Source organism: Urocitellus parryii, chromosome 15 (genome assembly GCF_045843805.1).
Source record: "Urocitellus parryii isolate mUroPar1 chromosome 15, mUroPar1.hap1, whole genome shotgun sequence".
Classification (NCBI taxonomy): domain Eukaryota; kingdom Metazoa; phylum Chordata; class Mammalia; order Rodentia; family Sciuridae; genus Urocitellus; species Urocitellus parryii.
Window position 1 is genome coordinate 7,147,108 of NC_135545.1, and position 16,926 is coordinate 7,164,033.

The window sequence follows — 16,926 nt, forward strand, 5'->3', positions numbered from 1 at the left end:
ACTGTGGTGCACACCTGTAATCCCAGCAACTCAGGAGGCTGAGATAGAAGGATCAAAAATTTGAGGCTAGTCTCTACACCTTTGGGAGACCCTGTCTCAAAATTAAAAAGGCTGGGGATATATTATCTCCATATTACAGCACTTGCCTGGCATGCTCCAGACCCTAGATTCAATCCTCAGAACTGCAAAACCATTGTCTGCCTGTAAGGAGCACTACTAAATAAATAAACATGCAAAAGTTTTTTGTTTGTTTGTTTGGGTTTTTGTACTGGGAACCCAGGGGCACTCTACCACAAAGCTACATCCCCAATCTTCTTTAGTTTTTATTTTTAGACAGGGTCTTGGTAAATTGCTGAGGCTGGCCTTGAATTTACCATCCTCCTGCCTCATCCTCCCAAATCTCAACGGTTATTACCATGACACCCAGCAAGTTTTGTTTTGTTTTTTTTAAGCAAAAGCACTTCTACAGGGAGACATTAAGGCGACAAGATACTGAGCAGAATTCCATCACAAGTGGTTCTGTACGAGTAATATTGTTGTTGTGTGAGAGTATTACTGTGATTAAAAAAAAAAAAAAAGTTTTCATACTTGTAGTGCCATGTCCCTGAAGCCCCAGACATCTACAAATATGCCCTTAATGCACATAAACCAGTTCTCTACTTCCAGCCACTAGGGGGCAGAATGTCATCGTAAATAAAAGCCAGGAGTCAGACCATATTTGGATTCAAATTCCAAAACTCGCCCAAATCACTATGAAAAACTGGATAAAACATAAAACATTTCCTAAAAGTAATGGAAAATGGATAAAAGCAGTCAGGAGCTTAAGGGGACTTGACACTCAGGAAAAGGAAAGGCTCAGAGGGAGTTTCTCATTTGTACAGCCGTTAATTTATTTATTTTTAGTACTGACTGGGGATTGACCTCTGGGCACTTAGCACTGAGCCACATCCCCAGCCCTTTTTATTTTTTATTTAGAGACAGGGCCTTGCTAAGCTGCTGAGGGCCTCTCTAAATTGCTGAGGCTGGCCTTGAACTTGGCTCTTTCTGCCTCAGCCTCCTGAGTCAATGGTATTACAGGCTGCAGCCACTGCGCCCCACTTTGTGCAGTGTATATTTATCCTGGGGCGGGTTCTAGCCTGTGTCTTGAAACACCTGGCTGAAACACCAGGGGGAAATCCACAGTCCTAGTTGGAAGAAGTAAGCGACAAGAAGGTAAGCATGTAAATCTGGAAGGGTACTAGAAAGGGGGGTACCTCAAATATTCTGTTTTTTTCAGTGTCTGCCTTTCACATACTAGGCCAGCCTCTACTACTGAGTTTCATTCCTGGGCCCTTTTTTACTTCCATTTATTTTTTGGTTTGTTTTTGTTTTGGTATTGGGGATTGAACCCAGGGGTGCTTTAACCAGAGCCACATCCTCAGACATTTTTATTTTTTATTTTGAGACAGGGTCTTCCTGAGTTGCTAAAGCTGGCCTCACACTTGGCATCCTCCTGCCTCAGCCTTCTGAGTCGCTGGGATTACAAGCATTCACCCCGGCAACCGGCTTCATGTTCCTAAGATGTCAGTTTTCTCTGTTTTGGTCTGTATTATTGTATAACTCTGGTTTTTTTTTTCCATCATTTTCCCAAGGGACAAATTTAGGGGATAGGTCTAGGGGTCTTGAATCCCTTAAAAGGGATGTTTTCTTAATTCTTTAGCATTTTTTTTTTAATTACTAAGCCAAAATGTTTAGACCTGTTTCAGGTTAATAAAAAACAAATCAGTGGTGGGACTCGGGTGTAGCTCAGTGGTGGAGCCCTTGCCTGATATGCATGAGACCCTGGGTTTGGTTCCCAGCACTGGGAAAAAAAATAAATACTGGAAAGTCCAGAGTTCACATTTATCCCTTCACCCTACCATGTTTCCATCACCACCATCATCATTAATTATTATTATTTTTTGTAGTGCTGGGGATCAAATTGAGGGTGTCATGCATGGTAGGCAAGCGCTCTACACTGAGCTTCATTCCAGGCCCCGTAGTGTTGGGTCTTGCATTATTGTGATACATTGTTAAAATTGATAAGCTATATTATTTATTATTTTAAAAACCCATTTAGGGGCTGGGGATGTGGCTCAAGCGGTAGCGCGCTCGCCTGGCATGCGTGCGGCCCGGGTTTGATCCTCAGCACCACGTACAAGCAAAGATGTTGTGTCCGCTGAAAACTAAAAAATAAAGCGAGTGCGCTACCGCTTGAGCCACATCCCCAGCCCCAGAAGTCCCTGTTTTAACCCTCCTCAGTCCAGGTCCCTCCAGTGGCTCTCATGTCAGAGTAAATTCTGTCCCTGCCCCCTCTGGGTCTCTCTTTCACATTCTACCAAGTAGGTAGCACCAGGACCTGACCACAGCCAGCCCCTTTCTGCCATGGCCTCCTGCCCTTCCCCTCCTGCCCTTTCATTTCCAGCTGCGCTGCCCGCCCCATGCTCAGACACACCAGGCCCACTCCTGCCTCAGGGCCTTGGAACTTGTCTTTCCCTGTGCCCTCACCCTGCTCACCGCTGAGGCCTTTCCCAGTCACACGAGCTCTCTGCTTACCCTGCTTTATAGCGTCTCTCACTCTGAACAGTACTTGATGCTGATGTGTCTCCTTCCTCCCCCAGGACAGGGCTTCCTGGCCGGCTTGTGCAGGCTGCAGGGTCCAGGCTGCTTGTTATTATTCATCTCACAAACACCCTCAAGCCCCACCCACACCAGCACCCTTCCTTGAAGTGTTTTGTCCCCTCCTGCCTGAACCCCAGATCCGGCATGCTCCCTGCCCATCACAGCTGCTCAGAGAGACGGACACACAGACAAGGTCCCAGGGCTGGATTTTATTGCCTCCCTGCAGAGGGGAGGCGTCCTCCTGGCAGTGCGGGGGCCCAGGGAGGCCCTGGTGAGTCTCTGTATTGTGGTCGAGGCTCAGATTTGGGGCTGGAGCAGTTAGAGGAGGTTCTTGGAAACCAAACCGGAGGGGAGGGCCCCTGGATCTGGGCTGGAAGATTCTGCCGGTGAGAAATAGAGAGACCCTGGGTGGGGCGGGCCCCAGGTATCTTGGGGAGAGGAGCTGACACAGGTGGATCCCTGAGAGCCCAGGGGCCAGGGGCCATGGGGATAAGTCCACATCCTGCAGGGCTGCATTGGAGGGGGCTGGCCGCTGCGGCCCCTCCTCAGGTCACCCGGTGGGACCATGGGCTGGAGTGGGCATGCTGGGCCTCAGAGCTCATCGTGATGCCGGGTCAGGTCCTCCCCGTAGTTGGTGGCCTGGCTGCCCACGAACATGTTCCAGTTGCCCAGGATCTCGGCTTTGCTCAGACGCCCGTCCTGGAGGGAGGGTCAGAGGTCAGAGGGACAACTGCTCTGCTTGTGGGACCCCTGCCTGCGTCTAAGTATGTCCCTCGGGTCTGTGTCCCTTCCCCCATCTCTATCCCCTCTCCCGCTGGGTCTCCATCCATCTTTTTTTTTTTTTTTTTTTCTGGAACTGGGATTGCGCCTGCCCAGGGTGCTCTCACTGAGTGACATCCCCGCCGCTTTTCCTTCCTTTCCTCCTTTCTTTTTTCCCTTCTTTTCCTACTTTTCTTTTGTCTTTTGTAGCACTGAGGACTGGACCCAGGCTGCTCTGTCGCTGACTCCTATCACCAGGTTTTTTTTGTTTGTTTTTTTTTTTTTTTTTTTGAGACAGGGTCTCACTAAATTGCCAAGGCTGGCTGGCCTTGAACCTGCAGTCCTCCTGCCTCAGCCTCCTGAGAGGCTGGGATCACAGGCGTGGGCCACTGCACCCAGCTTCTGTCCCTCTGTCTTTATCCCTCCACTGCCCAGGTCGGGCCCATGGCCACACAGCAGCCCAGCACCCTCCCGAGCGCCTGCCTTGCCCCACTGCACACCTTGTCTGTGTCGCTCTCGTGCAGCAGGTGGTTGGCCTCCACCAGTGGCTGGTCCTGGGAGGGTGGCAGCACCCAGTGACCGACCTCGTTGCCATCCAGCCGCCCGTCCTTGTTGAGATCCCGGAAGTCCCGGAACTGCTGCCGCTCTGTCTGCACCCAGGCCGGCTCCTCCTCGCCAGGCTCCTCCGAGTACAGATCGGCTGGGACCAGGACAGAGAGAACCGGTGAGGTCAGGGGCAGCTCTGGGGGCCCAGCAGGCCTGGGATCCAACCGTGGCTCTGACACTTCCTGGCCCACGACCTGGGGCAACTCACTTCACTCTTAGTTTTCCTTCTGTTTAACTGGAATTAGTAACAAACCCGACTTCCAGGCGATCACTGTGTAGCATATGAAATTGATTTGCTTAATTGACTGAATGACAGATCTGGTTAATGCACACATGATACTGTGAGTTGGGTGGCCCAGAGCCTGGCCCAGAGCAGACCTTTGAGGAGGGAGAAAGAAGGCCAGAAAACAGGAAATACTAGAACCTTCCCTCAGAACAGTCTGGCTGGCTCTAATTTGTCCTCGTAGGAGTCTCTCATTGGCTTCAATTCTTTCTTCTTCTTCTTCTTCTTCTTTTTTTTTTTTTTTATTGGGGCTGGAACCCAGAGGCATTCAACTACTGAGCTACACCCCAAGCCCTTTTCATTTGTTATTTTGAGACAGAGTCTTGCTACATTGCTGAGGCTGGCCTCAAGCTTGCAATACTCCTGCCTCAGCCTCCCAAACTGCTGAATTATAAGGGTGTGCCACCGTGCTCAACTTTGATTCTTTTTTTTTTTGGGGGGGGTACAGGGATTAAACTCAGGGGCACTCAACCACTGAGCCACATCCTCAGACCTATTTTATATTTTATTTAGAGACAGGGTCTCACTGAGTTGCTTAGTGCCTTGTTATTACTGAGACTGGCTTTGAACTTGCAATGCTCCTGCTTCAGCCTCCCAAGTCGCTGGGATTATATGCCTGCACCACTGCTCCAGGCCAGCTTTGATTCTTTCCTATAGGAAATGATCACAGTGGTGGGAGTTGTGTGCAGCTCTTAATTGTGGTTAAAAAAAAAATAGGGGCTGGGGATGTAGCTCAGTTGGTAGAGTACTCGCCTTGCATGTACAAGGCCTTGGGTTCAATCCCCAGCACCAAAAAAAGAAAAAAGAAAACATATAACAAAATTTCCCATTACTGACATTTAGTACATTCACAATGCTGTGAAACCAGACTTCTATCTAATTCCAGAATGCTTTTGTCACCCCAAGAGGAAACCCAGGCTGATCACCCTGACAGAAGCCAGTGTTTCCCAGCCCATGTGTCCGTGGCCAAGACCTGCTCATGAGTTAACTCACATGTGTGGGTACACATGGCGGGGGCTGTATCACCCCTATTTATAGATGAGGAGACCAAGGCACAGAGCCATTATGGGGCTCAGTGACAGTCGTGGGGCTGGAAGGTGGCAGGTGGGGAGCGGCAGGAGGCTCACAGCTGACACCCGGCTACCCCCATCTTCTCTGACTCCATCCCCAGGGGGTCAGGTGTGAGCTCAGTCCTCTTCCCTCATTCGCTTCCTTGCACCTTTGAGCAGTTACATTTCTTTGGGGGATCTTGGGGTCCTGCCCACCCATGGGTCCCTGGAGCCCCCAGGGAAGGGAAGCAGCCCAGCCTGGGCATCAGGATGGGAACTTGGGGCTGCCTGCCCCCACTCAAGTCCTGCCCACTAGGAGGGGCAGGAGGTGATCTCGGTCAGGGGAGATGAAGTCCAACTTATAATGGCTCTACTTTACAATGGAGCCAAAGTAATACACCAGCCAGAGACTCAGGAGGCTGAGGCAGGAGGATTGAAAGTTTGAGGCCACCCTCAGCAACCTAGACCCTGTCTCAAAACATAAAAGAGCTGGGGATGTGGCTAAATGATAGAGCACCTGAATTTAATCCCCAGTACCAGAATTAAATAAATAATTGAACAGAAGGTGCTGGGTAAACGCCAGGTGAAGCAGGGACTGAAGCAGTGTCCTCGTCTCCGCTTCAGAGGGCGGCTGCTCTCCTACAGACAGTATGTACCTGGTGCCGCCACGCACAGGAAGGACAGGCGCACCACAGAAATGGGTTCCACTCACCAATGTACTCCTCCACTTGCACATAGCCATCTTTGTTCTTGTCCAGGTCTTCCAAGGTTTCCTAGAAAGAAAGAGGAATCGGGTGGGAGCTCAGTGCACCCGTCTCCCAAGGGTGGCTGGAACCTGGGGTCTGGATGTGAAGTTCTCTTGGGGAAATTGGCTCTGGGATGGCTGTGGGGCAAGCAATGGAGCAGCTGCAATAGTGGGGGGCATGTAGGAAATTTAGGAACTTTCTGGGGTTCATGATGGTGTAGCCACAACCTGCACTTAGTGGGCAAGAGCCAGGGGACCCCAATGTCCAGCACTACGTAGGTTCACGTCTGCCTCCCTAACCACTCTCTCATGCCCCAACAACACATGCGTAAGGCAGAGACCCCTTCACCTTTAGCAGAACCCAGACCCTCAGTCTGCTTTATCTACAGGCACAGCGCACTTATGGGCTGTTCTGATGCACCCTCAACATCTCTACTCTGCTTTTTCTTGACTTCTTGAACTAAACAGCTTCTGTTCCCCACTTTTACATTCAAATTAGTTTATTATAAGATAGTGCAGACATCTGAGACCCCATGTCTCTGAGCAGTTAAGTTCCAACTAAAAATTTAGAATGGACAGATAAAATACAGCACACCAATTACAGTTGAATTCCAGAACAACAAAAAATAATTCTTTAGTATAATTTCCACCCAATATGTTGGGTATACTTATATTACAGGATGAGTTCTATCTGTATTTCAAATAAGCAAATTGTTGCTCAGTATAAATATGTCCCAAATGTTGTAGGGGATATATACTTTTACTAAGATAAAATATTGTATGGAAAATACTATTTTGCTGGGGAGGGTACTGGGGATTGAATTCAGGGTCACCCGACCACTGAGCCACATCCCCAGCCCTATTTTGTGTTTTATTTAGAGACAGGGTCTCACTGAGTTGCTTAGGGCCTTGGTAAATTGCTGAGGCTGGCTTTGAACTTGCTATCCCTCTGCCTGAGCCGCTGGGATTACAATGTGCACCACCACACCCAGCTGTCCTGTATGGTTTCTAAATCTGATAAATCTACAACACTAACATAGTGAAATCCCTATTATTTATTGTGAATGATATTCTTTTAGTTTTTATTCTACAGTAAAGTTGCAGCTGATATTCATGTTTTGAAATCCAGTGTGTAGTAGGTAACATTGTCCATAAACATAAAAGCAGACAGAAATCAGTTTAGACCACAATTTAGGCACTTTTTATGGAAAAGGTCAGACAGTCAGCAGTTCTGTTTTTTTCATATTGCACAGTTTCTGTTGTGATGATTCGACTCTGCACTTGCACTCTGAAATCAGTCACACACACTAGGGAAGTAAATGCCTATTGCTGTGTTACAATAAAACCTTATTTGCAAAAACAGGCTATGGGCCAGATTTCAACTGAGAGCTATCGTTTGCTGACCCCTGCTTTAGACAATGGATTCTGCATTTGAATCCAAGTCCTATCATTTCTCATCTGGGTGCTATCAGCCAAGTCACCTTACCTTTCTGTGCCTCGCTATCCTTAGCTATAAAACAAAAACGACAGCCCAGCTGCATGGATTGCCATGATGGTTAAATCAAGGTGGCAGGGGTCAGAAGGGTGTCTGCTGCAGGACATGCTCAGGTAGCATTTCTCCAATGATGTAAACTTGGGAGGATAAAGGGACGTTGCAATATTATCTGCTGTAAGAGAAGGAGGTTGGGCTTTATGGGATGGGGAGTCTGTGGATCAGACTAGGCTGGCCAATGTCCCTGGGCAGCAAGATGCCACACTCCTCTCTGGGCCTCGGCATATATCTCTGAACCAGAAGCCCCACCTCCAAGGGCTGTTGTGAAGCTGAACAAATAACGTTCAATAAATATGGCTACATATTCACATCTTCTTGACCCAGCAGTTTCATGCCAGCAGTACAGGTATTTCTACTGATGTGTGTAACAGTGACCCATTTGTTCAAGGTTATTCTGCTTTCTGTGTAACAGCAGCAACCAGAACCAAGCCCAGTGGCCTTGCAACAGATCCCGTTAAGCAAATTACAGCACAGCTGCAGGAATACTATGTAGCTACAAAAAGGATTAGACCAGGAGCTGGGTTGTGGCTCAGTGGTAGAGCACTTGCCTCGCATGCTTGAGGCCCTGGGTTCAATCCTCAACACTACGTTTAAAAAATAAATAAATGAATAAAATGTAAAGATCTTGCATCCATATACAACTAAAAAAAAAAAAAAAAGAGGATTGGACCGTTTCTCATAAGTGTATACAGAACACCCTCTGTCGGGAGCTGCCACATAGGAACCCAGTGCCCCTTGGCTTTGAGTGATGAGAATGTGGAGATGTGGCAAAAGCCAGCCATGGGCTGTGTGTGTGTGAGTGATGGGCGTTGAGCGCTCAAAGTGGCCTGGACCCACGTGGCCTCTCTGTTTGGGGGCTTGCTCTGGTCTTTTTGCTTGCTCTGACTGGATCCCACACAGTCATGAGATGGGCGTGGCCTCCCTAGATGTCAGTCAACCTGCTGACAGCAGACATCAACCCCCTGAAACCTCACCCCTTGCCTCATTGGAATGGCTTCTCCCCAATAAAAGGGGTCAGCGCTCTCTCTTTCTCTCTCTCTCTCTTTCTCTTTCTTTCCATGGACCCCTAAGGTCGGAGGAGCCGACACAAGACCCAAAGAAAAAGGTATTTCTCTGTCCCTGTGTGATTATTTCGTGTAGCCCAGTTCACCTGGAGTGACCCTGAGTGTTTTAGTCATGAGACGTGACAACACTCAAAGATGTATTTTTTTTAAAGAAAATACATTGTTAAGTGAAAAAACAGAATATGGGGGAAACATAATAGAGTGTGCTAATGATTATATAAAAAGGGAGATAAAGAAGGGCCAGAGGGTGGAGATATAGCTCAGTTGGTAGAGTGCTTGCCTTGCATGCACAAGGCCCTGGGTTCGATCCCCAGCATCACCAAAAAAAAAAAGAAGAAGAAGAGAAGGGCTGGATGCAGTGGCACAGGCCTGTAATCCCCCCCCCCGCCCTCCGGCTAAGATAGGAGGATCACAAGTTCAAAGCCAGCCTCAGCAAAAGTGAGGCACTAAGCTATTCAGTGAGACCCTGTCTCTAAATAAAATACAAAATAGGGCTGGGGATGTGGCTCAGTGGTTGAGTGCCCCTGAATTCAATCCCTAGTATCATCCCCCTAAAAAAGGGTGGGGTTGTGGCTCAGTGGCAGAGTGCTTGCCTAGCATGTGTGAAGCACTGGGTTCAATTCTCAGCACCATGTATCAATAAATAAAATAAAGGTCCAGGGGCTGGGGATGTGGCTCAAGCGGTAGCGCGCTCGCCTGGCATGCGTGCGGCCCGGGTTCGATCCTCAGCACCACATACCAACAAAGATGTTGTGTCCGCCAAAAACTAAAAAATAAACATTAAAAAATTCTCTCTCTCTCTCTCTCTCTCTCTCTCTCTTTCTCACTCTCTCTTTAAAAAAAAAAAGAGAAGATATGCATGTTTCTGATATAAAAATAATAATCATAATAAAAAAATCATAGTTGCCTGGAGGTGTGGCTCAGTGGTAGAGCACTTACCCTAGTCCTAGCACCACTCATACAAAAAGTGATTCTGTCTGTAAAAGTATAAGGTGCATTTACCACAGGCCAGTTTTACAGTTTTCCCTCTACTGACTCATCTAGTCCCAATGGCAACCTTTGATTTTGGGCCCATTATTAGCACCACCATTTTACAAATGAGGACATTAAGTTCCAGGGAAGTCAAGTAACTTGCCTAAGGTCACACAGTTGTGCAGCTTGCAGGGCCAGGATCTGAACCCAGGCCATCTGGCCCCAGAGTCCCTGTTCTAATCACCTTTTCATAGTTCCTTGGAGAAGCATTGAGAATGGGGACACAAGAAAGGGGTTACTTATGCGGATGGGACTGGGAGGTCGTGATGGGGAAACAGGCGAGGGGAAGAGATTACTCATCTTTTTTGTATCTTTTGGGCATTTAACCACATACATATGTTACTTATTTGAGAAATATTTGAGAAGATTTTTAAAATACCGGAAAATGGTGAAAAGTATGGTGAACATGAGTAAAAATTTCTTCCACTAAGAGTGAGTCCTAATTAAACTATGGATTCTGGGAGACAGTGATATATATCGATGTAGTATCCTCAACTGCAAGGCATGTACCATCTGGTAGGGGATGTTGATAGTCAGGGAGGCTCCATGGGGTGGGGCAGGGACACATTAGAAACCCCTTAGCACTCTGTTCCACTCAGTTCCACCATGAACCTAAAACTGTTCTGAAATAGGTTATGAAATATTAAGTCTTTTATTTTTTTCCAGTACTGAGATAGAGCCGAGGGATGCCTGCTAGGCAAGCACTCTCCCACTGGCAGGGGGTAGTGGGTACCAGAGGTTGAACCTAGTGGTTGTTAACCAGTGAGCCACATCCCCAGCCTTTTTTATTTTCTATTTTGAGACAGGATCTTGCTAAGTTGCTGAGGCTGGTTTTGACCTTGTAGTCCTCCTGCCTTAGCCTCTGGGATTCCCAGCCCTACTTTTTAATAATAAGAAAAAAAAAAATCTTGCTGGGTACAGTGGTACATTCCTGTAATCCCAGAGACTCGGGAGTCTGAGACAGTAGTAATACAAGTTTGAGGTCAGCCTGGGCAACTTAACAAGACCCTGTCTCTAAATAAGAAATAAAAAGGGCTGGGGATGTAGCTTAGTGTTAACGTGCCCCTGGGTTCAATCCCCAGTAGAAGGGAAAGAGGAGTCCTTTCGCTATATGATAGACCAGGTTTTGGCAAAAACTTGTAAGAAATTGTAAATTACAGGGACTAGCAAGAGTTGTCTCAGAGTCTGAGAGCAGGCTGGGGACCTGGATCCCAAATGTGAGCATACAAAGGTCTGGCAAGGAGAGATTAGACACTGGGCATCGGGAAGTTAAAATGGGAAGTGTTACCTTCCTCTGATATGTTCGTGGCCTGGGTTTCCTGGGGAAGATGCAGGGAACCAAGGTGACTATCTATCTGCCCCAGGTAAGTCCGGGAGGCGGGACCTGGGATCACACCGTGGGTCTGAGGCAGGGAGTGGATTCCTCCCACCCTCACTCACAGCGATCACGATGTCCCGCATGTGAGGAAACTCCTCTGGGTGTAGGAAGGCTGTCAGCTCCTCGCGAGTGGCCATGGAGTCCCCATCCTGGTCAGCCACCCGGAAACGTCGCTCATCCCGAGCCAGCATCTTCTTATAGGTCTCCGCATCCTCTACATCATGAAATTCTTCCCCTGGACAAGGACAGAGCTCTATGAGAGACAGCTTAGGAAGGGACAAAGGAGACCCAACTCGGGAGACGAGAAGACTTCCATGGGAGTCAAAAGAATTAATATATATCAATAATTTATATATATTTACATATATTGTATATAAAATTATTATATACATTTATAATATACTCTATATATTAGCTATATAGAGAGTATATTATTTATTTTATGTTAAACACTTTACCTACAGTATTACATTTAATCCTCCAAAAAGCAAATAAAGTGGGTTCTTCCATTTATTCTCACTTCCTGAATGAGAAAATTGAGTCCCAAAAAAGGAATAACTTGCCCCAAGGGCCTGCAAGCAGGAACAGTGGACTTTGAGTTGACACTCAGCCATTTGGCCCCAAAGTCCTGCTCTGATGTGATAAGTTGTACTAACTTAGGTTCCTTGACAGAGGAGGAAAATGGGCATTTCAGAGGGAACGGTATGTGCAGAGTGTAGAGATCTGAGTGTTGGTGAGGTGGAGGAAACCACACATGATCCATTGGGGCAGAAAAATGCAAAAAAAAAAAAAAAAAAAAAGTAGGGCTGGGGATATAGCTCAGTTGGTAGAGGGCTTGCCTCACATGCATAATAATCCCCAGTACCACACACACACAAAAAAGTTTTTAAAAATAAAAAACAAAGCTGGGGCCAGCGCGGTGGCGCAGGCTTGTAACCTCAGCAGCTCAAGAGGCTGAGGCAGAAGGATCCAGAGTTCAAAGCCAGCCTCAGCAAAAGTGAGGCGCTCAGCAACTCCGTGAGACAATAGGGCTGGGGTGTGGCTCAGTGGTCAGTGCCCCTGAGTTCAATCCCTGGCACCCCCCCAAAAAAAAGCTGGGGGCTGGGGTTGTGGCTCAGAGGCAGAGCGCGTTTCTAGCATGTGTGAGGCGCTGGGTTTGACTCTCAGCACCACATATCAATAAATAAAATAAAGGTCCGTTGGTAACTAAAAAATATTTAAAAAAAAAAAAAGCTGGAGAGGGGCTGGGGTTGCGGCTCAGCGCTTGCCTCGCACGAGCAAGGCGCTGGATCTGTCTCAGCGCCATAAAAATGAATAAAACAAGGTACTGTAACCATCTACAACTGAAATATATATATCAAAAAACAAAAGCTGTAGAGTTAGAAAGGCCAGGCAGGACCTGCGACAGTCTCCTGGGGACCCACGGGATCCTTGAGGAGGAAAGGGCCAGAGTCAGCTCTCAGTGTGGAAAGCCCCCTGGAGAGCGGGCAGCAGTGAAAGGGGTGAGGCCCGGAGGCAGGAGGGAGAAAGTAAGAGCCCTGAGGGGCCTGGGGCTGGGGTGTTGGAACAGACAGGAAAAACTACGAGTCAGAGGTCAGGGCAAATGGCTTTGAGAATTTTAGGATGAAGTCACAGGTCAGGGATCAGGAAAACCAAGCAGGTGTCCCTGGCCAGAGATGTAAAGTCGCCAGTCACCGGGTCATAGAGGTGTGGAAATCAGAACAAAAAGCAACAGGTGGAAATAGGGAGTTTCAGGAGTGACGGGTCCTAAAAGTGGATCGGGGCAAAGGTAGGAATTCTTTGTAATGGGCTCAGGGTCCTCAAGACGAAGGGTCAAGATGGTCAGGGTCACAGTGTGCTGTGGGGAGTCTCGCCGCGTACCGGGCGCGTAGTGGCCATAGGTGGCGTTGCGCAGCTCCTCCCAACCCACACGCCCGTCGCGGTCCGTGTCGTACGTGTCCCAGGCCGCGCTCACCGAGTCGCGTATATGTCGCTGCTGCGTGTGCGCTATCCACGAGCGAAGCTCGGCCAGCGACACCCAGCCGTCCCCGTCCCCAGCGCGGTCCATGCGATCCACGATCCGCCTGCAGGTCAGGGAGGAGCACCTGTCAGTCTTGGGCCCGCCCATCTCAGGCCCCGCCCCATGCACAAAGCCACGCCCCCAGCGAGATAGAACCCCGCCCCCATGCAGAGCAGAAAATGCAGCCCACCATCTGCGGGCGAATCCAGGAGGGACACTTGTTACTTGGGACCGAGCTTGCCACAGGTCCCGCCTCTCGGCCAAGATGCCGCCCCCAGAGGCCAGTCTTCCCCTTTCCAATTGGGGTCGCGTGAAAAGACCCAGCACGATTCAGCGCCACGCCCTGCACTGGGGCCTCACCCCACACCCTGCACCAGCTCCAACCTCTCGGAACCGAGGTGGGGCGGGGTGCAGGAGCCTGGATCCCATTCTCCCCTAGCCCGTGGGGCATCGGTCCCGGGACTGGCTCTGAAGCCCCAGCACGGGTCCCAGGACTGGCTCTGAAGCCCCAGCCCTCGCCGTCTCAGGTCCTGCCCCTTCCCCTTGGCTGCACGGTTCAATTTCAGGTCCCTCTCCCTTCAGCTCCACTCTGAGTCTTTCACAAGCAACCCCGCAACTCTTGCTTTTCCATGTTCTGCTGGCCTGCAGTGCGCCTCCCGGTCGCATGTCAGGCCACTTTAGGTGGCATTTTAGGCTTCTTCTGAGGACTCTGTAGCCCCTCCCCTCTCTCCTGGCGACCCTGCCGCAGTCCTGGTCAACCACCCAGCCCTCCTGGAGTTGCAGTTCCCCACAGGCGCCAGGCTGTCTCTGCCAGGGTCCATCAGGGCCGGCCCTGTCCTCGGAACTCACATCCTGCTCTGAGAGTCCAGATGCCTCTCGGTCCACAGTCAGGCATTCTAGGCCCGAATCCTACCTCCTCTTCTTGCCAGCTCGGTGGCCTTGGGCAACTGACTTCCCCTCTGTGCTTCACTTAACCCGCTGTAAAAAGGAGCTAAATGACAATACCAACTCGACAGAGTGACTTAAGGATTAACTAAATTAAACTATGTACAGCACCTTGAAAGTGCTTGGCATTGTAGTTAGTGCTGTGCTAAGTGTAGTGTCCTACCACTGTTGTTGTTGTTATTATTGTTATTATTATTATAAATTGATACTAGGGATTGAACCCAGGGGTGCTTAACCACTGAGCCACATCCTTAGCCCCTTTTTATATTTTATTTAGAAACAGGTTCTCACTGAGTTGCTTAGGGCCTCCCTAAGTGACTGAGGCTGACTTTGCACTTACAGTCCTCCTGCCTCAGCCTCCCCACTCACTGGGATTACAGGTGTGCACTGCAGTGCCCAGCCTCACTACTCTTCACCCATTCCCATCCACTCACATTTTCCAGCCTGCACACCTGCCCGGGTCACTTAGGTCTCCACCCTCATCTAGCCACCATCACCATGTCTCCTGCTTGGACTGTTGCAATTGCTTCCTTGCCGGGCTTCCGGCTTCTTGCTTCCCTAGAGTCTCTTCCCACTAACAGCTGGAGGAATTCTGTTAAGTCAGCTCACCTCTTCCCTCTGCTCAGAGCCTTCTATGGTTCTCATTTCATTCATAGAACAGCTTAGCTTGTCACTATGATCCAAAAGGCCCAGCAGGATATGACCCCTCTGTTCCCTCTTTGCCCTCTTCCTCTCCCCATTGCTCACTGTTTCCAGCCACATGGGCCTCACTGTTCCTCAAACATACCAGGCCCACTGCAGTCTCAGGGCCCATGCACTTACTATTCCCTCTGCCTAGAATGCTACTCCTCCAGATACTCACATGGGTCAGAGATATTGCTTTCTCCTTGAGGCCCCCCTCCCACTCCTCCCACTCCTCCCACTCCCCTGTTTAAAATTGCAACCCTCTCCCTCCACCAACTTTCCCCCCCACACTCCTCCCTCCCTTGCTTTATTTTTCTCTGATGCATTTCTCTCTATTTGATGCATTTTATACTTATTGGATTATTATTGTCTCCCTCACTACAATGTAAACTTCACATGGGCAGTGGGTTTTGTCTGATTTGTTCACTGCTGTGACTTTATCATGCAGAACATGATAGGTGCTCAATAAACATCTATGAGCTGATTGAGCATCATCAGAATGCACACTCAAGAGTGGGGAATGGTTGCATAGCCTTCATGTCCCCAGATCCACTCTGACCTTATCTCCCCAACACAAACATTAGACAAGACCCCATTCAACCTGACTCATCCTGAAACTCAGGGCTCAGCCATCCTCCTCCCCTAGCTGGGCTCCATCTGCACCAAATCTTATTTTCCCTGTGGATCCCTGACACAGTGAACTGGTGACCCATTTACAAAACAGGGAACCGAGGCTCAAGAAAGGGAGGTATCTTCGACAAAGAGACAGAGTCATGTGGGGGTAGAACTGGACTCCAGATTTTGCTGCCCTCAAAGGTCATATCTTGAGGCTTCTTATTTTTTATTTTATTTATTTTATTTTTTTGTACTAGGGATTGAACCCAGGGGCATTCAGCCATTGAGCCACATCCCCACCCCCCTTTTTATATTTCATTAGCGACAGGGTCTCACTGAGTTAGTTAGGGCCTCGCTTTTGCTAAAGCTGGGTTTGAACCCTTCATCCACCTGCCTCACCCTGCCGAGTCACTGGGATTACAGGCATGCACCACTGCGTCTGACTTGAGGCCTCAATATTTACATGTGATTTTCCCCAGGAGGAGAAGTAGAACTTTATTCTTGGATTCTCATAAAGAACCAAAGTCCTATCCAGTCCATGCCATCTCTTTCCCAGTCCCCTGCCTCTATCCCCTCATAAATGATATCATCTCTTCCCCCAAACCCCCACCTCTGAATACTCCCACCCCCAAATCTCTCTCCTACCCCAGACGAGCTTGGCTCTCCTCTGGGCTGAGCTGGTCGAATTCCTTGGCCACTTCTCGTCCGAGGAAAGCCTCATGATCATACTGGAAGTTTCCGTGGGCATCATCATGAGGGGCCTCGCTCAGAGGGGCCGCCTGGTGCACCCTCCCCTGGCCATGAGGGCCAGCGTCAGGGGACGGCTTCCCCAGTGCCCCGCGCCTCAGCAGCAATAGAAGCAGCAGAAATGATAGTTGCCACATCATCTGTCCCTGGGGAGTGACAGAGGCCAGGAGTCAGGGAACATAGGAACGAAAACAGAAAGGGGACAGACGGAGGAGGGAGGGGATTGCTTAGGTCAGGACAGAGAGATGGGAGTTGACTACAAAATGTTTTGGCTCAAGAAGGGCTGGTGATGGGGGAAAGGGCAGGATACTCTGAGGTAACTCCATCTGTGGAGCCCAGATCTTCTGAAAGAGTCCCAGAAGGATCCCAGAGCCGAGGCGTGGGTTCAGGAGGAGACGTGGCGCACGTCCCTCGCAAAGAGCAGGATACAGTGTTGGCCAGGGAGGATCAGGGAGGCTCCCCAAGGGTTCCGACTAGGACCCTTGAGCTTGACCCGAGCCCCCCAAACCCATCCTTTACCGAGTTGCCAGCTTCCGTCCGCTCGCCACACTCCGCGGTGCCTTCTTCCAAAGATGCCCAATTTGGCGACTCTCCAGTTAGGCCCCGCCCCGGGAGCGCAGAGGCCCCGCCCTCCGCCCAATGAGCGCGCGCGAGGGTCCCGGGGGCGGGGTCAGTGAGCGCGGGGAGCGCCGCCGCAGCCCCTCGCCACGTCCACAAAAGACAACGGGGCGACGGGGGAAGGCCGGGTGGGCCACGCCGAAGCGACGCGGCGGGGGAGAACTACAACTCCCGGCAGGCGTCGGGGCG

General features: G+C 49.6%; 1 protein-coding gene and 1 non-coding gene across 2 annotated transcripts; one reads left to right on the forward strand and one right to left on the reverse strand.

The window, feature by feature from the left end:
- Positions 1–2,829: 2,829 nt before the first annotated feature.
- Positions 2,830–16,708, reverse strand: Rcn3 (reticulocalbin 3). Its single transcript, XM_026406338.2, has 7 exons — positions 16,639–16,708; positions 16,018–16,265; positions 12,990–13,192; positions 11,171–11,343; positions 6,050–6,110; positions 3,900–4,099; positions 2,830–3,339 (listed from the first exon to the last, which is right to left on the reverse strand). The coding sequence occupies exons 2-7, from the start codon at positions 16,257–16,259 to the stop codon at positions 3,232–3,234; spliced, it is 987 nt and encodes a 328-aa protein (XP_026262123.1). The 5' UTR covers positions 16,260–16,265; positions 16,639–16,708; the 3' UTR covers positions 2,830–3,231.
- Trnaa-ugc (transfer RNA alanine (anticodon UGC)) lies at positions 8,945–9,020 on the forward strand. The gene has a single exon. It is a non-coding gene; the product is annotated as a tRNA-Ala (tRNA).
- Positions 16,709–16,926: the final 218 nt, after the last annotated feature.

Excerpts from the sequence above, each read along its gene's own strand:
- Rcn3 (XM_026406338.2), bottom strand. The coding sequence starts at position 16,259 with ATGATGTGGCAACTATCATTTCTGCTGCTTCTATTGCTGCTGAGGCGC. Across the intron at positions 13,193-16,017 it reads GAGAGCCAAGCTCGTCTGGG|GCGGATCGTGGATCGCATGG; the intron begins GTAGGAGAGAGA and ends CCTGACCTGCAG. Across the intron at positions 6,111-11,170 it reads TGCGGGACATCGTGATCGCT|GAAACCTTGGAAGACCTGGA; the intron begins GTGAGTGAGGGT and ends CTTTCTTTCTAG.